The sequence below is a fragment of the Juglans microcarpa x Juglans regia genome, chromosome 7D (assembly GCF_004785595.1).
Source record: "Juglans microcarpa x Juglans regia isolate MS1-56 chromosome 7D, Jm3101_v1.0, whole genome shotgun sequence".
Lineage (NCBI taxonomy): Eukaryota > Viridiplantae > Streptophyta > Magnoliopsida > Fagales > Juglandaceae > Juglans > Juglans microcarpa x Juglans regia.
The window spans coordinates 7,320,549-7,344,184 of NC_054606.1; the positions used below are offsets into that span (position 1 = coordinate 7,320,549).

The 23,636-nt window shown below is 38.1% G+C and overlaps 2 protein-coding genes across 2 annotated transcripts; one reads left to right on the plus strand and one right to left on the minus strand.

The window, feature by feature from the left end:
• The first annotated feature begins 1,040 nt into the window (after window positions 1-1,040).
• Window positions 1,041-21,360, plus strand: LOC121239079 (DExH-box ATP-dependent RNA helicase DExH11). Its single transcript, XM_041136209.1, is given in 25 exon segments — window positions 1,041-1,309; window positions 1,919-2,176; window positions 2,379-2,639; window positions 2,739-2,804; window positions 3,259-3,337; window positions 4,942-5,117; window positions 5,216-5,323; window positions 11,219-11,320; window positions 11,600-11,800; window positions 11,946-12,056; window positions 12,642-12,709; window positions 12,959-13,287; window positions 13,290-13,363; window positions 15,067-15,222; window positions 15,302-15,412; window positions 15,644-15,697; window positions 17,391-17,648; window positions 18,097-18,206; window positions 18,841-18,994; window positions 19,586-19,778; window positions 19,781-20,047; window positions 20,166-20,380; window positions 20,508-20,746; window positions 20,832-20,958; window positions 21,085-21,360. Coding segments are annotated over 25 exon segments (4,077 nt in total). The 5' UTR covers window positions 1,041-1,162; the 3' UTR covers window positions 21,298-21,360.
• Window positions 21,361-21,606: 246 nt separating this feature from the next.
• LOC121239080 lies at window positions 21,607-23,396 on the minus strand. The gene is made up of 4 exons (XM_041136210.1): window positions 22,883-23,396; window positions 22,669-22,761; window positions 21,994-22,131; window positions 21,607-21,887 (listed from the first exon to the last, which is right to left on the minus strand). The coding sequence occupies exons 1-4, from the start codon at window positions 23,120-23,122 to the stop codon at window positions 21,843-21,845; spliced, it is 516 nt and encodes a 171-aa protein (XP_040992144.1). The 5' UTR covers window positions 23,123-23,396; the 3' UTR covers window positions 21,607-21,842.
• Window positions 23,397-23,636: the final 240 nt, after the last annotated feature.

A 23,636-nucleotide genomic window follows, 5' to 3' on the forward strand; every position in this document is an offset into this window, starting at 1 on the left:
TTTATATAATTTCATATGGAAGTTGGAACTAATGCAATTCTCTCTGTATGTTGCTTTAGGACAAATGGTCTTCAGCTTATGGTTGCAGAGCAATTCTTTTGTCCATTCAGAGTTTATTGGGAGATTTATTTTCTCCTTGCCATATTTTCTACAATTTTTGGCTTAGATACTATATTTTTCTTGCTGGTTACGTATGTCTTAAACCACCCAATCTCCTGCTTCAAGCTACTGAATTTGTACTTTCTCGGTATTAAGTTCCATGAGATTGTTGCTACTGCTCATAAACTGCCAAATATGGTTTGATTTCTGAACATAGTATTTCCTACATAACTTTATGCAATGCCACTTATATTTTGTGCTTTGTTGAAACATTCCTCACGTAATTTGTATACACGTCTATAATCAATGTTTACCATTAATAACAGAATTTTAATTAATATCAAGTGGAATGCTTTTAGCAGATTACCGAAAAATGGTTCATAAACAGTAACTTTTCTGGAGAGGCATTTAAAAGCTTATTTGTGTAAGAGTTTTGTTATGTACAAATAAGTTTATGTACTAATCTGCGTATTAATATTATTGTCTTTAAATTCTAAATTCAAATTAGTACTGTTTTCAATAAAATCTACTTTCTAACCAATCATATTGAATGGATACGCGTATTAGTGCGTAAAATCGCTTATAATTAAATTTTTCCTTTATATAATTCTCTCGTCGCAGACCACAAATTTTGATGATTGTTTCCGCACAGTAACTTTCAAATTGATTGTCGTATATACATTAAATTAATTTAAATTAAACCAAATTCAAAAACACTGTCAAATATGGGTTTGTATTTTTTATTGGTTGCACCCTTACTGGTATGAATAATTTTATATATAATTATAAAGTGTGTAAACACAACAAATTCTCTTTAAAAAAAAGGTAAAATTTATTATTAAAAAATTATTATTTTTTTTATTTTCATATTTCATTTGTTTATTTTTTAAATCAACTAGGTGACAGTTGCAAATATCTTTTTTTAGAATATACCGCATACCTTCCCAACTCCTCACTCAAAACCCGCGAAAATCAAAAACCCTGCGAATCCAAAAACTAACCCAGCAAGAAAACCAGCAGTGTGTACCAAAAACTCGGTTTTCCGAGCGAAAAGTCTGAGGCCATGGAGCATCGGATGGATGAAATCGAAGCAGCAAACGAGCTATCTTTCCGGGTCGGATTCTCCGGCCACAGTGGCCATCTCAGGGTGGAGCCCATCTCAACGGTTGAGCACTCCAACCCTGTCAAGTTGCTCCCTGATTTCATTCCGGTCAGTGTCTCGTCTCACACTAAGCTTCAGAAATAAATAGCTCTATACAGTTCGTTTAATTCACTTCGTGTCTATTGAACTCTATTATGGTTCATGGATTTTAGGGTTTCGCTACGATGTGATTTTGCTTTAATAACTTACAGATGTATATAATCTTTGTCTAGTTTGAGAACTATTTTGGTTGTTTGATTTCATGCATAAGAGATAATTCTGGGTTCTCATTTCTATTAAATTTGGTTGCAACACTTTCAGTTTTATGCGTTTTTTGCTTTTAGCATCCATGCATTTGAACTTTAACTGGCTAGGAGATTTTGGAATATATATCGATATAAGTTGTACAAATATTGGAAGCTAAGGGAAGCATACACTTTCAAATTGGACGTGCAATTACAAACGTAGAGTTTTAAGTAACGAAGTCAGGATTTTTTTTGGGTGTTTGAAAATTTTTTGTTGTTAATACCTTGAGAAATTTCTATCGTCTCAAGTTAATTTAAGACTCTGAATGTCGCTTTACCTTCAGCCTATTCATTTTCAGTAACTAAAAAAGATCTGGTGCCAAGAAGGGGCGCTTGCTATTTTAGTTAATAACTTATCTAGTTTATGTTTCAGCCACCAGCATTTGCTAAGGAAACACCCAAATCCATTAAAGCATATATAGAAGAGACATATCTCTCACCAAGATTAGACCCTGAGGAATTTTCTCCTGAAAAATCTGGAAGGCAGTGGGATTTTGATTGGTTTGAAGAGGCAAAAGTACACCCAGAGCCATCATTACCGCGTTCTGTTGTGGTTCCTAGATGGGAGTTACCATTTAGACGCAAGAAGAAGGGATTGATGCAAGAAAATTGGGAACCCAATTCTGTGGAGGTATGAGGTCCTCATTTCTTCAATGCATGTGTTGTTGGTCCCAGATACTCCATTTAGCTTAACAACAGTTTCCATCATTTTGTATGGCTATTTTATGATTGATAATAAAACACCAAGAGAATTATCTGGTTTTGGTATTATTCTCAATTGCTGTCTTTGTTTCTGACTTTGGCCTGGGAGTTGGTTTATTACACTGTTTTAGGTGGATGTATCAGAACTAATGCTTGGAACTCAAGACTCTGGCTCATTGCCTCGTGCAGCTGGACCTACAAAAGATTTTTTAAGGGGAAGCATCAACAACCGACCTTTTCGTCCTGGAGGTTTGGATGATTCTCAATCTTTAGAAAGAAGTCTTCCTGAAGGTGCTTTAAACGGTGAATGGGTACGTGAAGTTATGAATGGCGGCCCTGCTCAGGTCAGTCTTCCAAGCTTGAAGAAAGGACTAGACCTTGGCAATCTCAAGGTTTCTACTTATCACTTATCCATAGAACTTTTAAAAAATTTACTCTCTTATTCTTCTATTTTATTACTAACCTTCGCGAATTATCACTTTCTTCTCTAGGCTTACCCATACACGTGGAATGTTTGTAAGGACCAAAGTCTCAAGAGTACAAACGATAAGAAGCTGGTGAGTTGCTCCACTATGTTGTTTTTGCTTCGAAACTTGTAAAAATCTATCAGTTACTATATTTATTGTTTATATGTAAATCCCCACTCAAGCTTGGACTTCCTAGTGTCATGAATATGGACGAATTTAGAGCCCCCCCACCCCCCCTCCCCCACAAAATATTTGAGAAAAAAAGAAACTAAAAGGTTTTTGTGTCAAGTTAAAAAATAAAAATAAAAATGTAAGGTCTTTTTGCCCCCGTGCCCCGGGGGGGGGGGGCAATTAAAGTAATGTAAAGCAAATATTAAGGGACTTTTTAAGGGGGGTGGCAGCAATTATCGTTAATTCAACTTGCCCCCACCACCCCAAGTTTCAATCCTAGCTTCATCCCGGGTTATGAATGATTGTAGTTGTCTGATCATGAATTGTTATAGTTCTATGGTTGGCTTATGATGTGTGGTACTTGTTTATGCAGGGTGAGTTATCTGTACAGTTTGATGACTTGTTCAAGAAGGCTTGGGAAGAGGATGTTTTCCCTGAATCTGAGGGAGATGGTATGTATTATGTACACTTGTATATTTTTTCACGGATCCATACGTTTATGAAGTATGATCTCATGTGAAAACTGCCATGAAGCTGAGCTAGGCTTGCTCAGCTCGGGCTTATGAATGAGTGAGGTTTTTCTAGTATTGCATCGAATAAATTTTTCATCTCATACATATATCAGGGATGTTATTAAATGAGATGGTTGAGGTGGCCTGCTCACTGTGATTTTTATATCCAACTCTAGGGCCAAACTGTATTTGGTCTTGATCCAAGTAGAGTTTGAATATCCTTGGATTTACACTGGATTCTAGTTGGTTTGCCAATTTGAGTCGGCGAGAAGTTTTGTGAGAGGATAGAATAGAGGAGATGAAAAAAAGTCAATCTGCCCCCACTATCTGTTGTTGAGAGGGAAGAGAAATCTCCAAAACTTGTTTTTCATTACGATTTTGATTGTGTTTTAAAGGTTTAAATGGATGGTCTGTACTGTCCTCCAAGTCTCTCCACTTATGAAGAGATTGAAAAATAGGCCCTAAAAGAAGTTATTTGTTTTTCTCTCACCACTCGATTTCTCGTTAAGGTAGGCAAAGGGAAAAGCAATGAACTCTTTTTTATCTACTTCTTCTAAAACAAATGCATTGTCCAACTTAATGTGTGTAGGGTTGAAGAAGCATAACTTTTATTATAAGTTGCATTAGAAGTTTGGTGTTATTAAGTTATTCACTATCGGGTTTCAGAATTTGGTATTTGTTGGGGGTGGAGCCATGGGTTCGAGTCCTCATGAGTGCTTGAGATGTACTTAACTATTGGAGTAAGGATTGTGACTTGATTCGGATTATTGTTGAAATTAAATAAGATTAATGCTATTAAGGGGAAAGAAACAGATTAATGCTTTACTGGGGAAAGAAACATAAAACATACTTTAAATAGTTTTGGTTTATTTATGGGTTCAAGATTAAAGCAGTTTAACTGGGATGCACATAAAAACACAAAAACCCCATAATGTTACAGTTCATTTACTATAAACCTCTTGCAAATCTTCCTGGTTTAAATGCAAGATGAACATAGCTTGCTTCATTTTTTTCTCTGGGGATATGCATCACCCTTTTCATTTTGCAGTGTGCTTATGTATGTTCTGGGTACTTCAAGTTTAAATCAGGCCATAATGGCGACTAAAACCAACTACTATTTACAGACCATTTCATTACTATTCACATAATTCTGAGATACTCCGAGTATCCAAACGAGCCCTAAGATTACAAAGTCAATTAGCCATCTACAAATGGAAAGGCGTTGGTCCGGAGACATGTAACCTTTATTTTGTTTTCTAATTTTGGATTTGCTTTCGTTTAACAGTTTTTTCTATAATGGGAATGGTTCCAGGAAAATGTTACTGTATTTGAATAATCTAGTGGTTTTCTACAAGAACTACATTTCCACGTACAAAACACCTAGGTCTCACTTTTCTAGATGTGTTTTAACTTGGAAAATTGGTCACCACTAGCTAGTATTGAGCGGTGTCTATCCGAGCGGCAAGCCAACTTAGCCTAGGGAAGATGAGTTTGCAAGCATTTTAGTCTTTTTTTAGGGCTGATTTCCAATGCTGAATGTGAAGGTGCACCATCAGAAGCTGAATCTGTTAAATCAGAAACTGAAGAAAATAAGGATGATGCATCCATTGGTGCCAATGAGCCAGAATTATCTCTGTTGGATGATATCTTGTCAATAGAAGCAGGAGGATCAACATTAACATTGGATGGGAATCGTGATGGTGGTGCACAGCAGCAGGAGGTAACTTTCTTAGATTTGAGAATCTCATGTTTTTGCTGTGCAGTCTGCCCCTTTCGCCGTTGGTTGCTCTTTTATTTTTTAACTTTGTCAACTAGCAGGCCTGGGCTATTATTGGAGGTAGTGAAGGGATTGCAGAGCGCTTCTATGAACTTGTTCCTGATATGGCATTAGAATTTCCTTTCGAATTGGACAAATTTCAGAAAGAGGTATTTGGTCCATGCATCTCTTCTGCACCATTCTAATTGTCTATTTGTGTACACTTTTCTCTCCATACACTTTTACAAGGGAAAATTGCTTTGGTGACCTTTGTCAGAACTATACTCCATAAGATTTCTACTGGTTTTAGCTGCTATTCATTTAAGATGGGTTTTATAAAACACCTTTTGATAGAGATGAAGGTGTTTGTATTATCACTAGAGGGGGGGAACTGGTTTCGTATCACAGAGAGGAGTCGAAAGACCACCAAAGAGATGGTTTTTTCTCAAAGCAGTGCCCGTTGGCTGGCCAATGTAGTGGAGGAATGCACCTCATCGGAGGGAAGCAAGAACTTACAAGTCGTATTAGGATGGTATGAAGGCTTAGTTTGTACACCGTCGTTCGAATGACTTCAGGCGGTACTTAGAAGTAACTGAATACGGTGGCAGTGGGCATAGTGGTCCTCTGGTGATCCTGGAAGGTACAAAAGGGGGGTTGGAAATACCTCTCCAGGGAAATGAAACATGCTCTGTAAATGCATGTTCTGGTAAATACGAAGCTGACGTCGGCAACACCCATGGACAAAGCAGCAGACAAAGGAAAAGGGCTAGGGAGGCAGGAAATCTCGTATGTAGAAGCGGCGAGGGGCGGCGCTAGGAAACAACCGATTGTAATGGGTGGTTCAGGCCACTCCTTGGTGCTGCTGCAAAAAGAAAAAGCAAGGGTGGTAGAGAATGGTCGAGGGACTATACTTGAAAGGGGTGGTGGTAGCTTGTCCCACGCTGCCTCAGTGGAAAGAGAGATGCAGGGAATCCTTGATGGTTTGAAAGAAGAAATCATTTTATTGACGAAAGCTGTAGAAACTCTTTCAACTAAAATGGAGCTAGGCCAGGCCCTGGGCTTGGAACAAGGCCAACGGTCAGTTGGTTCTAAGCTAATGAAGTCTAAAGGAAATGGACTGCACTTAAGGCCCGATAAAGGGAAAGCCAAGATCCAAACGGGTTGTACATGCCAAGCCCAGCCCAAACTGAAATGGTGCCTGAAAAGAACTGGGCCTGTTGATATGCTGGGCCATCATCGGCACGGGACCTCGTCGCTGGCAACTCTTGGGGCTGTTCCCGGCCATCTTTGCAGCGGGGTCAACATGTTAGTGGGGCTTTGACGTCGAAGGAGGCTACGCAACAAGTGATTTCGACGACGGCAGAGACACTGTCCACCGGCAAGACACAGAACGATGCGTCGGCCCTCTCTTGGTCACATCCCGCCACCACTACCTTGAAGGTGCCGTCCTTGGCGCCAGTGAAGGAGATATCTCAGATCCCTGCAGAGGAGACGACAAGAGGTTCGTCGGGAGGGCTAGAGCACGGTAGGAAGCCACTGAACTCTAGTCGGCGACATCTGGGCAGTCGTCTGACCTTCATGCCGTGCAAGGAGGCATATCGGCTTCAGAAAATGGTCTAGTACCCGAGAAACCCATTTTTGTTGACTCAGACAGTGGGAGGCCTGGGTAATTCAGTGAAGGGTGCACTGGACGGGGCTATGGTTGTTTTCGAGGCTACATGGGGAGAGGTGATGACGGTTGAAAGGTGGGTGGATGCCGGAAGGGGCAAGTCCTCTGTTGAAGGGTAGAACCTACTCCATTGAACTTGTTTCATCCGAGGGTGTCAGATTGGATAATTAAGAAAGCCAAAGAGATCAAACATTGTGTGGGGATAACATGTGAGGGTTTTGAGGAAAAATTTTTGGCGTTACTTAAGCTATTGAAGCTGGAGGTGCGCAATCTACAGTGGATCTTGCTATTAATTTGGACAAAAAAAGAGAAAAAGAACTCAAAAGGCTAACGTGGGCTATGAATGATGATGGAGGGGAGAGAAGCTCTAGCTGGGGGCGTCTCAAGGGACGGGTAACGACGAATCCCATAAGAAACCAAAAATAATATCTTAGAACGTAAGGGGCTGAATGAGCACAACAAACGACTCTAAGTCAGAAATTTACTTCGTCAATGGCAAGGTGATATCATTTGTTTATAGGAGACCAAGCTAAAATTTATTACAAGGAAAATAGTTCGAAGTTTGAAGAGGGGATGTCATGTTGGATGGTCGTATCTGCCTTCTAAAGGAGCATCTGGGGGTGTTCTTATTATGTTCGATAAAAGGGCAGTGAAAATGTTAAGAGGACTGTGTGGGTGAATTCACTGTGGCATGCTCCTTTGAGAATGTAGAGGATGGTTTCCAGTGGGCTTTTGTAGAAGTCTACAACCCTAATATTGATGCGGAAAGAAGGACTTTGTGGGAAGAACTGGCGAGACTTCTTAGTTGGTAGGAGTTACCAAGTTGCATAGGGGGTGACTTCAATGTCCCTCGTTTCTCGAGTGAGAGATCAGGTATGTCCCACATCACACTTGCTATGAGGGATTTTTCTTACTTCATTTCAGAACAGGCACTTATGGATATTCTGCTAACGGGAGGTTCGTATACTTGGTCTAACACGTGAACTCCCATCCTAGTCAAGAATTGATAGATTTTTGCTAACTCCAGAATGAGAGTTACATTTTTTAGAGGTAACTCAGAGAAGATTACCTAGGGTATGCTCAGACCACTTCCCCATCCTTTGACTGTGGAGGCATCCAAGGAGGCAAAAGGTATTTTAAATTCGAAAAATATGTGGCTTAAGGCTGACGGTTTTGTAGACAGGGTACGACAATGGTGGTCTTATGATTTCCAAGGCTCTCCAAGCTTCATAATGGCGAAAAAGCTAAACGCGCAGAAACAAGATTTGAAGCAATGGAATGAACAAGTCTTTGGCAATGTAGGTCTACAGCGACACTCCCTTCTAGAGGAGCTATAGGGTTTGGAGGGTGAGGAGGAGGCTAGAAATCTTTTTGAATCCGAAACAACTCGCAAGAGTCAGATGGTTACAAAACTTGAAGGAGTCATATTGATGGAAGAGATCTCTTGGAGATAGAAATCAAAGACACTATGGCTCAAGGAGGGAGACAAGTGCACAAGTTCTTCCATAGGGTGGCTAATTCGCACTGAAGGAACAACGCTATTGATAGTTGATGATAGATGGAGCAGTATCTTTGAACCATTCAATTATCAAGAATCACATTGCACAATACTATGAACATCTACTAGCCGAACAACAACCATGTAGACCGACAGTAGGTGGTTTGACTTTTTCTGTACTAGATCCACAATGTGCAAGGTGGCTTGAGAATGTGCAGGCTCTGATGGTTTCACAATGGGCTTTTTCCAAACTTGTTGGGAAGTGTTAAAGGGCGACCATATTCAGGTATTTCAAGAATTCCATAGTAATGCTAGTTTTGAAAGAAGTCTGAATGCTACATTTTTAGCACTTATTCTCAAAAAGGTGGGATTAGTAGATGTTTGAGACTATCGTTCCATTAACCTTATGAATGGGGTTTACAAGATTATATCCAAGGTGCTAGCGAACTGATATGAGTACGGTGATGGAAAAGTTAATCTCGAAGCCGCAAAATGCATCTGTCAAAAGCAGACAAATCCTGGATTTGATCTTAATTGCTAATGAAGTGTTGGATGGACGACCCAAATCTTGAGAACTGGGGTTACTTTGCAAACTAGATATAGAAAAAGCCTATGATCATGTAAATTGGAAGTTCTTATTTTATCTACTTACAAGATGTGGTTTTGGTGAGAAATGATTAAATTGGGTAGAATTTTGCATCTCAACAGTACACTTTTCTATATTGGTGAATGGTTCACTAGTGGGTTTTTTTGACTCGCATGGCTTGAGACAAGGAGATCCGCTCTCTCCCTTACTCTTTACTTGTCATGGAAGCTCTTAGTTAGATGATTGTGGGCCTCGTGGAAGGTGGGTTTCTTTATGGTTTTTCGGTGGGGAATGGTAATTATGGTTCTATTGATGTTTCTCATCTATTGTTTGCGGATGATACTCATCTTTTGCGGAGAAAATCTCAGGCATACCCAACCTGTGAGGGCTCTACTTCTTTGTTTCGAAGCTGTCTCAAGTTTGAAAGTTAACCTCTCAAGGTCTGAACTGGTACCAGTGGGGACTGTTCCCGAAGCAGCAACTCTAGCCTCCCTCTTGGGATGTAAGGTATCTTCTCTACCCTTGAAGTATCTTGGCTTACCTTTGGGTGCTCCCTTTGAAGGTGGAATGCAGATTGGCATCTTGGAAGAGGTGTATTTGTCTAAAGGTGGTAGGCTCACCTTAATTAAAAGCACTCTTTCTAACTTACCCACCTATTTTTTGTCCTTGCTCCCGCTACCAGCAAAGGTTGCCAACTATATTGAGAAGCTACAACGCGACTTTTTGTGGAGTGGTTGGGGGATGAGTTCAAGTTCCATTTGGTTAATTGGTCAATGGTTTGTACTACAATTTTTGGGGGTGGATTGGGGATTCGCAACTTGATGAAGTACAACCAAGCTCTATTGGGTAAATGGTTGTGGCGGTATCAACACGAAAGTGGGCCTTGTGGAAGACTGTTATAGATTCAAAGGTTGGGGAGGCATGGGGTGGTTGGTATTCGAACGAGGTACATGGTCTATATAGGGTGGGCCTATGGAAATACACAAGGAAAAGTTGGGAGTTTTTCCGGAGACATACACATATTGTAGTGGGTGATGGCTCTCGTGTCAGATTTTAGTATGACAACTGCTGTGGTGAACGAAGTCTTCAAGACACTTTCCCTGCCATATTTGGGCTTGCACGAGTGAAGGATGCAGCGATAGCAGACCACTTGCTTTTTTCTAGTGGCTTCCCTTAATGGAATGTTGATTTCATTAAGGTAGCTCAAGACAAGGAGTTGGAGGAGATCACAGAGTTCTATGTAGCATTGTATTTTGTATGTATGACCGAGGGTATCATGGATTGGATGATTTGGAGCTCTTCCACGAAAGATAAATTCACTGTCAGATCACTCCACAGAGTTTTAACGAGTCTAGGCATGCACACATCCGTGGAAGAGCACTTGGCAGACGAAAGCTCCTTCCAAAGCCGCCTTTTTCATTTGGACAGCAGCATTGGGCAAAATTCTCACCAGAGAACATAAGGAAACATCAGATAATGGTGTTGGACTGGTGTTACATGTGTAAGAAAGAGGGTGAATCAGTAGACCATCTGTTTCTACACTGTGAGGTGGCGAAGACCTTGTGGGACTATTTTTTTACAGGACTTGGCGTGTCGTGGGTCATGTCTTTTAGATTGGTGGATTTTCTAGCTAGCTGGAGAGGTCTCCGAGGGAATTCACAAGTCGCAGCAATCTGGAAAATGGTCCCTATTTGCATTTGTTGGTGTATATGGCGGAAACAAAATGATAGAAGCTTCGAAAACTGCAAGAAGACAATGGAGGAGCTGAAAGTCTTTTTCTTTAAAACATTGTTCTCATGGGTGGGGGCCATCGTTTGTAACGGACTAAGTGTCCTTGACTTTTTACTATCAGTTGTAAACTCTTGTTAGATATTTCTCATGTATACTCCTTGTATACTTGGGTTTTGCCTACTTTTACGAATAAAATACTTTGATTACTGATCAAAAAAAAATCTCTTCTACGATCCATTTATATATTAAGTTTTCTACTGCTAGAAAATTCTTAGTTCATAAACATGATTTTGTTTAGGAGATGAAGCACTGAGGGATATATTGCTGTTTCTTCTTTGCAACATCTGTATTTTGTTTGTGAAGAAATGGTTTTCTTGCTACTGTCATCAAAGCTTCTGTGTTACAATAGTATGAAGGTTTTTTTTTGTTGACATGCTTTCGTACAAGTGTAAATCCTTTGTGCATGGTGCTATTTAATTTTTCTTTTATTTTCTTTATAACTGTGATAACTTAAAGATTGGCTGAGAATCATGTTATCTGTTAGCCTAAATGAGATTTTTATTTTATTTTAATAATTACAGGCTATATATTATCTCGAAAAGGGAGAATCGGTTTTTGTTGCTGCTCATACGTCAGCTGGAAAGACAGTCGTCGCGGAATATGCTTTTGCTTTGGCATCAAAAGTATGACTGGACCTTGCACTGATGTCATATTGTATTTTTTTTTTTTGCCACCAATATTTAAGTGATTTAGCAGTTGAATGTGGTATATTGATTTTGTAATAAAATTCTTAGAACAAAAAATTCATCTCATGTATTTACTGATAAAAAAAATATTGATTTTCTGATCTCCTGAATTTTGAGACTCCACCTCATGTATTAGAATATAAAACTCAAGCATGTGCTGCTGTCAAGTATTGGACTCTTATCCTAATTTTTTTTCTTGATTATAATGCCATGCAGCACTGCACAAGAGCTGTATATACTGCACCTATAAAAACCATCAGCAATCAAAAATATAGGGATTTCTGTGGGAAATTTGATGTTGGGCTGCTCACTGGTGATGTTAGCTTGAGGCCAGAGGCTTCTTGTCTAATCATGACCACTGAGATATTAAGGTCAATGCTCTACCGGGGTGCGGATATTATACGTGACATTGAATGGGTAAAAGGGATTCTTCATTTTTAACTGTAATTTTTGCCTTTCCTTTTTCAGATGAAGTGGTGTCATTCCATTTATTTTTGCCATTCTCTGTATTTTCTATAGTCTCCTGAAGAATTTTTCTTGCTTTTTGGCTATGAGGAAACAGGTTATATTCGATGAGGTGCACTATGTCAATGATATTGAAAGAGGTGTTGTTTGGGAAGAAGTTATAATCATGCTTCCAAGACATATAAATTTTGTTCTTCTTTCGGCCACGGTATTTGTCTCTGTTTACTATGCATGTACTTAATGAAAAGTTCTTTTGAGATTAATTGCTTTGATAGTAAGTTATGAGGCTTCAATGATTTTAACATAGATTTTGCAATCTTTGAAATTATGATGAGTTGTAGCCATTGGTCCATATTTGTATGTAACTTTCATTTAAGCTTTAGATCTATGAATTAATGAAGTTGCTTTCAGTTCTAGCCTTGCTTTGCCTGCTTACTCAATGTCTGAAATGCTACCTCCAGAACCTCCTTCCTCAGTTGTGAGTGGAGGTTGCTCTAAGTTAATTGCATGGATGGAAGCATGCTGGGTAACAAGTGAAGTTGGTTACATACTTTGTCTAACACTATACTATGAACGCCTTAATTCCTGATATTATAAATTAGTTGTTAATAGGTCTTCTTCCAGACAAATTCGTTTGTTACCACATAATTATACTTCTCTAGCAGCTTTGCTTGTGCTGATATGTATCAGTTGCATTTCTGTGTTGTTTAGACTTGTTTATGCCATGCCTCTCTCTCTTTATAGCATCAAGATGGTTAAAATGTTTTATGAAGTATTTATCACCATTTTACAGGTGCCAAACACAGTTGAGTTTGCTGACTGGATTGGTCGGACTAAGCAGAAGGAAATCCGTGTAACTGTGTAAGTAGTGAATTGGAATGCTAACTGGCATTCAATTTATTTTCAGTATCTTGAGGTTTTTTTATTTTTTAACATTACCGCTTTTTTTCTTGCTTTATTTTGATATTTTTTTCCTGTTTGCTTTGCATAAACACGAACGCAGCAGAAATAAAATTCACATTATGAATTTCCTGTGTGTAAGTTTTACTTATCAAAAAAAAAAAAAAATTTCCTGTGTGTAAGTTTTTGCCATTGTGTTTTTGTTATCAGGACTACAGAAAGACCAGTACCACTGGAGCATTGCCTATTTTATTCTGGAGAACTTTACAAAGTATGTGAAAGTGAAACATTTATGCCTCAAGGACTAAAGGCTGCTAAAGACGCATTCAAGAAAAAGGCTTTGACTGCTGTAGGCGGTACTGGATCTTACGGTAGGATTGGATCTTATGCTGGAGCCTCAGCTACTCATGACGGGCATCGATCTCAGAGACCTGAACATTCTAATCGGGGAAAACAGAACAAGCATTTTGGTAGCCAATTTCAGGGAAGCTTACCTGGGACTGGTGGGGGGAACCAGAAAAATGGGAACGGCCAGAATAGTTGGGGTCAAGGAGATCTGATGCTTCCTTGTGCTTGTTGCTTATTAACAAGCTATCAAAGAAATCACTGTTACCTGTATGTTAGAATGCATCTTCCTTCAGTTTATCTTTGTTACTCAGGCCATGTTTTATTTTGGTAATTCTGAATATGTCACTGAGAACTTCTTCAGACTTTGGTTTCGAAGCTCTGAACTTCTTCAGACAATGTGTTAATACTGGATTTCTTTCTTTCTTAGATATAAAATATAAATGAAAACATGAAAATTTTTGATAAATTCTCCCGGTTTCATCCATAATATGGAAAAGGGAAAAAAAATCTTTTCTTTTATTCATCTTCATCATCTTCATTTTATTAGCGTCCATGATCTTCTACTTTCGATTGTAAACTCTAATTAGGTTATTCTCATGTACTTGGGCTTTGCCTACTTCTATGAATAAAACTTCTTGATTACCTATAAAAAAAATAATATGTGTTTCTCACAAGAAATGTGCTCTTTCTGCTGCAATATCTACGAAATGGTAGATTACTCTATTAATTGCCCTGGTAATGGTCAGTTGCAACTTACTGTTCTTGAAGGAGCCCTGATAATTTAGAGGCGTTTCCTTTATGGTGATATTTGGATACTAGTAAAAAAGATGAATTTACAATTTGGGTTTGGTATGAAATTATTTTTAAAATTTGATGTGCTTATTTTTTTTTTTATCATTAACAGGATTTGTTATTTTTTTTTTATAAGTAAAAATATTATATATATAAATCAATAGGAGTAACTAAGTACACTAGACATATACAAGAAAACACCTAGCCCATACAAGAAAGCCCCTAATGACCCAAAAATCCCATGAAACCTATCCAAAATACTCCAAGCCCAAATTGGACACACCTCCCCAACCCCAACCCCTTGTTTCTGTAAAACTAATCATCTACCTAAACATCCCACAACGAGATCGTCTTCACAATGTCCTCCATTTATTCTTCCTTTGACTTGAGCTACCTCCCTTAGCATCGTAGTTAATTGAACATAGAAGACGCTTTAATTCCCTGCTTTTCTTAAAATGTGATTTGGTTTCAAGCGCGTGACTCTCCTTAATCGCAGTGAGTAGAGCTTTAAATTGATCTTTATATTCTCCCTGTTCTCCATATGAAAGCCCCAGGATTTGTTCAAGTCCGTTAACTTTATTCAAAACCCAATCTGATGGTGAACTCGCTATATCGTTTAACGGAGGGATAGAAACCAAGGGAACAACATTATCTCCAGCCACTATACCCAACTGCACTCCCGATTCCAAACCTTCCCCACATGAGGCACCAACGACAAACCGCTAGTGTCCATTGTTTCTGCCACCATTACAGGTTCCTCCCCTCCACCAACATTGCTTGACTTTGTACCACCCCCAACGATCCTTGTCGTGTCGCTTTGTTTGGCCCTACTGTTCCTCCGTAGCACAGGAAGGGGAAGCACTACCTTTTGTAACCCCGTTTGCATCTTCCAAAAGAGGTTATAAACAGGATTTGTTATCACTAAGGTGCGGTTTGAATAATGAGATGAGATGAGATGGTTTTAGATGAAAGTTGAAAGTTGAATAAAATATTGTTAGAATATTATTTTTTAATATTATTATTGCCTTGAGATTTGAAAAAGTTGAATTGTTTATTATATTTTGTGTGGAAATTTGAAAAAATTGTAATGATGAGATGAGATGAGATGAGACATTTTCACTATCCAAGCGGGCCTAAAATGTTCTGTAACTCGAGCTTTTTCTTGCCTGTCTATGTAGGTGGTGATATTTTGTTTCTCAAAGAATCGCTGTGATAAATCAGCTGATAGTTTGTATGGGACTGATCTCACTAGCAGTTCTGAGAAAAGTGAGATTCGTGTTTTCTGTGACAAAGCATTTTCCCGTCTGAAGGGGTCTGACAGGAATTTGCCACAGGTTGGCAGCTAAAAGATTATTTGTTGTCAATTTATACGGCATTTGAGTTTTGCAGGAAATAAAATGTTGTGATGTGCAGATTGTTAGAGTTCAAAGCCTACTTCATAGAGGAATCGGTGTCCATCACGCAGGGTTGCTTCCAATTGTTAAGGAAGTTGTTGAAATGCTTTTTTGCCGTGGTGTGGTCAAGGTAAATACGTGTTACTTCTGGACTGTTTTAGTGTTTATAATGTTCAGATTAGGGTTTTTAACATGCTGCTGCTGCTATCCTGATGCTATTAAGATGTTAAGAAAATGCTGCGATCAAATTCTTTATAAAGAATTAGACCGAGTTTTAGCCACTATTATTGTGTGTATTTGATTTCTTATGGTCGTCTTAGAAGTTATAGTGGGTTGATGCTTCTGTGTTTGTATTTTGTAGGTTTTATTTTCAACAGAGACATTTGCAATGGGGGTTAATGCTCCAGCTAGAACGGTGATGCCTTTTTATGATTTTACCTTAATTCGAAGTTATTTACTGCTACAACATGAAAAGTCAGATTAGGTTTACAATTTATTGTATATTTTGGATTTGCGTGGGGTCTTTTAAGATCTCTCTCTCTCTCTCTCTCTCCTGCTCTCTTTCTCTCTCAATTATTATTTTGGGTAATTGCTGCTATAAGCAAACTTCAGACATTATTCTAATCTTATTTGGGGGGGGGGGGGGTTTCGAGAAGACACTGTTCCTTTATTTATCAACACTTTCTAGACAGACTTTTTTTAATAAGTAATCGAAACTTTTATTGAAGGGTGCGAAGGCTTAGCCCAAGTACAACACTTTCTAGGCAGGCTTTCCCGTTATGAACCTTTAATATGGTGTTGCGTTGATAATAAGTACATATTCTGTTTGCAATGTAAGCATCAAGCAGCAGAGTAGCTGCTATGGACATGGTTGTGCTAAAGCTTCTTAACTTTGGTCCATTTTTTACATAACCTAGATGATGGTTTTGACTGGAAGCCTGAAGTTGTCTGCATTATCACCTAGCAAAGATATGTGTGGTCTGCGGACATTGGGGTTGCATTGTTTGTATTGGTGTATAGTTAAATGTTCAGAGGTAGAAACATTGAGAATTAACAATCATGATGATATTTTTATAGGTAAAATATGATTTTATTTTATCAAGTAAATAGGCAAAGCCCAAGTATACAGGAAGTATACATAGATTTTTTTTACAAGTAAGAAAGACAATTCTATTAGAATGAATGAAATAGGCGAAGCCCATGTACACATGACGTATACAAAAGATAACACATAATTACATTCTAGGAAGTAGAAATCAACAACAAAAAGTCATGAGCTGAAGCTCCATTAACCACTAAAGCGGAAAGCCATTGCAATATAGAGTACACAAAAAGATTTCAAATATCCTCCAAGGTGCGCTTCTTATCTTTGAAACATTGCTCATTCGTTTCCCACCAAATGCACCACATAAGACACAAAAGAACCATCTTCCACGCTGCAGCCACTTGAGAACAACCATATAGCCCATTCCAGAAGATCCACCACTCTCAAAGGCATCACCCGAGCCGACCTGATTCTACTAAAAACTCCATCCCACAATGCCTTAGCCTCCTCACAATGCAAAAGTAAATGATCCACAGATTCCCCATGCTTCTTACACATGAAATACCACTCCACAACAATAAGGCCACGTTTCCTCAAATTATCCATCATCAAAATGCTCCCAAGCGATGCTGTCCATATAAAAAAAGCAACTTTGGAAGGATCATGAGACCTCCAAATACGCTTCCAAGGAAAAGGAGGACTTTGCTGAACAGTCAACACCTTATAATACGACCGAACCGTATACCGTAAACCAAGCTACAAGTTAGGATCTAGAAATGGATACAAGAAAATCATGGAAACTAGTACCATTGAGAACAATGACAGAAGTCCACAAGAAGGTATGGAAGAAGAAACATCTAGTATCATCCAAAGAGCATTCTCGATCTTCAAAATTCCAACCATTCCTTTCCAGCCAAATACACCACATGAGACATAAGGGAATCATATTCCACACTGCAGCAATTTGGTGTGAAGGCATTATATTACTCATATGCTATGCTTTATCTAGTTGCAGGCTGGAAATTTTGCATTTTCAATTTTGACGTAATGAAGGTTTTTGCAGGTTGTTTTTGATTCTTTAAGGAAGTTTGATGGCAGGGAATTTAGACAATTATTGCCAGGAGAATACACTCAAATGGCAGGTCGTGCTGGCAGAAGAGGACTTGATAAGATTGGTACAGCTGTTATAATGTGCCGTGACGAAATCCCAGAGGAGTGGGACTTGAAGCATGTTTTAGTTGGGAGTGCAACTAAGCTTGAATCTCAGTTTCGGCTGACCTATATCATGATCCTGCATCTTCTTCGTGTTGAAGAATTAAAGGTAGACATTCAATTAATTTCAACGTTTTTCTGATAAAGGATCGTGGATAAAATTTTCTCAGAGAAAACATAGCCTCTTTCCAAACATCTGTAGCTTAGGATGTCCATTCAGATACTCATCATCATACCTTCTGTAAAACATGAATGGAAAGCAATAAAAAGATTTTGTGCATGTAAAATATTTTCAGCATCATAGCCAATGTGTTGGGGTGAGTAACTGTATCTACAATAAACTTTTCTGGGACTGACTTTGCATCAAGGTTTTCGTTTTTCAAGAACCTTACACGTTCCGAGAGTTGTGCAAGGGTTTGACTTTCACTTTCTTGGTCCAAGGGATCGTCTCCTGCACTCTGTTATAGATTACTGCCCTTCTTAAGTTTTTTCCCAGCCTCTTTTTAACCAATCAAGTGAGTTCATTTAACTAAGTTTGGATGGGACTTCAACTTCAGGTGGAGGACATGCTGAAAAGAAGCTTTGCTGAATTCCATGCTCAGAAAAAACTTCCTGAGAAAGAACAACTTCTGATGCGAAAGCTTGCTCAACCCACAAAAACAATTGAGTATGTCGACAGAATCTTGATTGTTAATTGGTGGACATAATGCTTCATAATAATTTTTTTTTTGTTAATATGCAACTTTATCCTGGAATCTTCTCTTACTCCATGTTTTGGATGTTCATTCTTTAAATTGGTTCTTATACTTTTCGGAATGCTTTTTTACGATTAGATTGAAGGAGCAATATATAACTCATAGGTATGAAGAAGTACGACTTTCCAGCATAATAAAACTTGTATTGATCTTGGAAAAATTGAAGCATCTTATTTCAACGAAATAGATTTCAGACAAGGTCCTTGTGGCTCCACTTCAATTTCACATATTATGAAGGGAAAGGAGACCCTTAACACTAAAGTTTTGGTCACGCTATACATCTTATGGCCTGGAAGTAACATTGATGACTTGTTTGAGAATTTCATTATATTCTAACAATTTCATATGGATGTACCAGACATTGGTTCATTTTTCTTAGGGTGGGTCAATCCTTTCCTTCTTTGTCCTCTGCATGTTTCAATCTGAGACATGAGGGCAAGGGGACTATTCCAGCTTATTTGTAAGATGCTATGCAAATGATTCCTTTTCTGTTCTTCCATTGTATGTATAATGCTTGAAGTCTTTTTTTTTTTTTTTTGCATGTAGATGTATAAAAGGTGAACCAGCCATTGAGGAATACTATGAGATGTACTCAGAAGCTGAAGAACATAGCAACAAGATATCTGACGCCGTCATGCAGTCCTCTTCTGCCCAAAAATTTCTTACTCCTGGAAGAGTGGTAGTAGTAAAATCACAATCGGTGAGTTCCTATTTATAGTGTGTGCTGGACCTGCTGGTTTACCAACTTATTAAAAAATGTTTTTGCTGGTATACAGTAGTATTTTCTTGATTAGTGATGCTCAATCTACAGCATGCATTGTCCCTCTGAACCTTGAACCGGGAACTACTTTGGGGACCAGAACTGATACTGTCATCTGATGTGGGTTGGTTTTGGTTGGCATATTATAATGGAAGACATACTTTTAATACAAAGGGACAAAAAATATATAGAAGCAAAAATGAACAAATTACAACTAAGATTTGACAAAAAAAAAAAAACACTAGATTTTTCTGTAACCGTTACTTTGCCTTTTACAATTCACCCTTGAGGGAGAGACATTAATAGCAAAGTTAAGTGAGGTGGCTTGGTACTTTCCATGTTTATACGGCTGACTAATGCTGTTGTGATGCTGGCAACCCTCGCAGCCATACATTTAGCGGAATATGCTGTTAGATTCATACTTCATGTATTGCAGCACATTAAGCACATGAAACTACATTATAAATAATTTTCCATGTAATTGTTTGTGACGGTTAGGGAAACTAAACCTATATCATTCATAATTGCCAGTCCCAGGACCACTTGCTTGGAGTTGTTGTGAAAGCACTTTCTGCTAATAACGAGCAGTACATTGTTTTAGTGTTGAGACCTGATTTACCATCAACAGCACAAATTCCCCTTGCTAGCAGTAATTCACAAGATAAAAGAAGTTCTGATTTCCCTGAGGGTTATTTTTTGGCACCAAAAGCAAAGCGTCCCTTGGAGATGAGGGTTTTTCTACTGTCACTTCTCATAAAGGATCAGGAGTCATCAACATAAAATTGCCTTACTATGGTGCTTCCGCTGGGATGAGTTATGAGGTTAGAGGAACTGATAGCAGAGAGTTTTTATGCATATGTGGTAGCAAAATCAAAATTGAACAGGTTCGGCTTCTTGAAAATGTTAGTAGTGTTGCTTTCTCCCAGACGGTTCAACAGCTATTGAATCTGATTGATGGAAATAAGTACCCTCCAGCCCTAGATCCGGTGAAAGGTAGGCCATTTGTCAGTGAGCTTAATAAGTTAAGTTTTTGGGAAGTAAACAATTTGACTTGTTAACGCATTCATTGCTGCTGAAAGGTATATTTAAACACTTGGTGATTCTATTTCAGATCTGAAGTTGAAAGACATGACCATCGTTGAAGCTTACAGGAAGCGGACTGCCCTATTGGAAAAGATGGCAAAGAATAAGTGTCATGGGTGTATTAAATTGGAAGAACATATTAAATTAGCAAAAGAGATAAAGGGGCACAGAGAGGAAGTCAATGCTCTTAGATATCAAATGTCAGATGAAGCACTTCAACAGATGCCTTACTTTCAGGGCCGGGTATGTTTCCATGGCATTCATCTTTCTTCTTAATTGTTTATCTTGGCAATTTGATCTTCCAAGGTAAATTGTTTCAACACTCAATTCCCCAGCAACCTGCTCAACATTTTACGCCATGCATTTGCAGATAGATGTTCTAAAGGAAATTGGCTGTATAGATGCTGACCTTGTTGTTCAACTAAAAGGCCGTGTTGCATGTGAGATGAACTCAGGGGAGGAGTTGATTTGCACAGAATGTTTATTTGAGAATCAGCTGGACGATCTGGAACCAGAAGAAGCGGTGGCATTAATGTCTGCCTTTGTGTTTCAACAGAAGAATACTTCTGAACCTTCCCTTATACCTAAGCTTTCTAAGGCCAAAAAGAGGTTAGTTCCCCCCCAATTTATCCTTGTTTTGTAAAGATCTGATAATTAGTTTTCCTGTTAACCATCGATGGCGTTTTCTTTCCAGATTATATGACACAGCAATAAGACTTGGGGAGCTTCAGGCCCAGTTCCAACTACAGATAGACCCTGAAGAGTATGTCAAAGACAATCTCAAGTTTGGTCTTGTTGAAGTGGTTTACGAATGGGCAAAGGTTTTCTTTCAGGAACTCTCAAATTAAAGAAACATATATCCCCATATCACTTGTTTTTGGAGTGGCTCAGCAGCATCTCACAAAGTAACCTTTTTTTCTTTTTCTTTTTTTAATTTATTGTGGCAGGGAACTCCATTTGCAGATATCTGTGAACTTACAGATGTCCCTGAAGGTCTGATAGTACGCACCATTGTAAGACTGGATGAGACATGTCGTGAATTTAAAAATGCTGCGTCCATTATGGGTAATTCTGCTCTCTACAAGAAAATGGAAACCGCTTCCAATGCCATAAAGCGAGACATTGTTTTTGCAGCTAGCTTGTACATCACTGGATTATAGCCTGCCATATTTCATCAATGTGGAACTCCTTCTGCTCTTATTAATAAAGCTTTCCTATTTATATATAAAAATGTCATTTAAAAACTATATAAAATTAAAAGTACTTTTAATAAAACAACAGTATTAATATTTAACTGATTGTAAAATAATTATTAACTATCATTATTAATTTTGATGGATTATAAATATTCCAACTTGTCTTTGAAGAAGCCACAACTCTTCACTCTTTATATAAAGAAAGTACCCATTTTAAGGAAAACAATTATTATTTCGAATTTTTTTTAATATTTAGATATAAGAAATTCTCGCATAAAAAGGGGATAAAATTCCTAAAAAACAGAGTTCTGAGTTCAACATTGAATGCAAATAATGGCTAAATTCCGTGACAAGAACTTTGGACTTCTATCCAAATTCATCACCACCTTTGCCATTTAAATTACCATTCCTTAAATGAAATTTATTTACGAGATTACAAGAACATTCCAAGAAAATATGAAACAACAACCAGATTTTTTATTGAAGACAAAGGCACCCATCTTCCCAACTTAGTTGTTGTCGCTCCTGTTTGGCTTGTCTGAAGCATGAGTTACCTAAAAGAAAAAGAAGAAGAAAAATTCATACGCATAAAATTTACAAAATTTCATATCTATTTTTTTTTTTTAAAAAAATGCTCATAAAGCAAGCAAACTTGTGTACCATGTTATCAAATGTGGGGATCCATTCATTGGTGGCTGGGTTGGATTGGCAAGAGCCGTGGTAGCTGGTGTCAGAATCAGGTGCTAAGTTGAATCCTTTGCCATCAGTTTTCTCCACTTTGATGAACCCTGTTCCTGTCTGCAGTATGTGACAATATTCATACAACTTTGATCTTAAATTTCATCATCCCTCATGTTAAGTAAATGTCCATTTAAATAAGAATAATATTAGATATAGTCTGAATATGCAAATCCAACGAACTTCCTTTGAAAAAAAGTAAAGAGTCCATTAAAAACATTATCAATTTTAGATTTATTTACTTTTTACAAAAATGAGGGAGCAAGACTTGCACACCATAATGCACATTTCTCTTCAGATAATAGGCATATCAATCCACTTGTAGGCATTTTGACGAATCTGTCGTTCCAATTGTAATAACCAATAATGAAACTACTTGGGCATTTTCTGCCTTCTACTTTCTCTTCTATTAATCGAAATCCATGAATGGAAAAACTAGGTTCATTTGAACATTCTTCTTTTCTTTTCTTTTTTCTTGCCTTCTTTTTGGCCTATGAACTGAGAAACTCTATAATAAATTGGCAATCAAAGTAGATCATTTCGGTAGATATCAGTGGTGAATTATACACAAAATAGTAAATGGGTAAGTAATAATACCGTGTGGTGTTGTTTGTCAACACCGTTGAGATCCTTATAATACTCCGTCTCCACAAACTCCTCCGTCGCTTCTCTTCCATTGTAGACCAGCTTCTGCTTTCCCAAACAGAGCAAAACAAACAAACAAACAAACGATATTACAGAACGTCCCAGAATTCACAAAACCTAAGGTGTCTAGGAAACAGGGCTTGAAGGATCAGCTTTTCTAACCGACCTGGGGATCGTTTTCGAGACGTTGGAACTCGACGAGTTCGGGAATAACATCTTCGTTGTTGTTTTTGTTGTTAGAAGAGATGGCATCGACATACTTAGAAGAATACTCACTACGCTGAGGCTTGGTGTGGCGCTTTGGAGCCGTTTCATCGAAGTACTCTCTCGTCTTAGCTTCCAACCTCGCCTCTTCCTCCGCCGGCAAATGAACGTCGCTCCTATTAGGCCTCCCATTAGACGCCATTTTTGCTCCTTAAACAAAGCTTACAAAATCTTCCCTTTTCGTATTTAGCTTTTGAGGAAGAATTCAGAGGTAGACCTAGGCTTATATGCATAGAAAGAGGAAGACGGGTAGATATTTTCTATCAGGCTTTTGCTTTTATTGTGTACGGACTTTTGGGGATCCAAAAAAATCAGAACTTTTTCAAGAAATATCTTGGGAAGCTTATCCATTTTTGTCAGAGCTGATGGCTATGGTTGATTAGGAGGACAGAAAATATGTACCCTACCATTTGTATTGAATTATTGAGCACGAGGATCGCTGTTGGGAATGAATTCTGATTTTTACGTGCTCTATGTATATAAATTTTATAAAATAATGGATTTCATCTTTAAACAAATTTTAAAAAATTCATTCCTTTTTTTTTTTTTTTTTTTTTTTTTTTTTTTTTTTTTTTGGTGAAAGTCACTTTTTTATAATAGACTAATGTGAAATTTATCTACTAAAAACTTATACTTAATTTTACTCATTGAGAAGT

Excerpts from the sequence above, each read along its gene's own strand:
- LOC121239080 (XM_041136210.1), bottom strand. The coding sequence starts at position 23,122 with ATGGCGTCTAATGGGAGGCCTAATAGGAGCGACGTTCATTTGCCGGCG. Across the intron at positions 22,762-22,882 it reads GTCTCGAAAACGATCCCCAG|AAGCTGGTCTACAATGGAAG; the intron begins GTCGGTTAGAAA and ends TTGGGAAAGCAG. Across the intron at positions 22,132-22,668 it reads TTGACAAACAACACCACACG|ACAGGAACAGGGTTCATCAA; the intron begins GTATTATTACTT and ends CACATACTGCAG.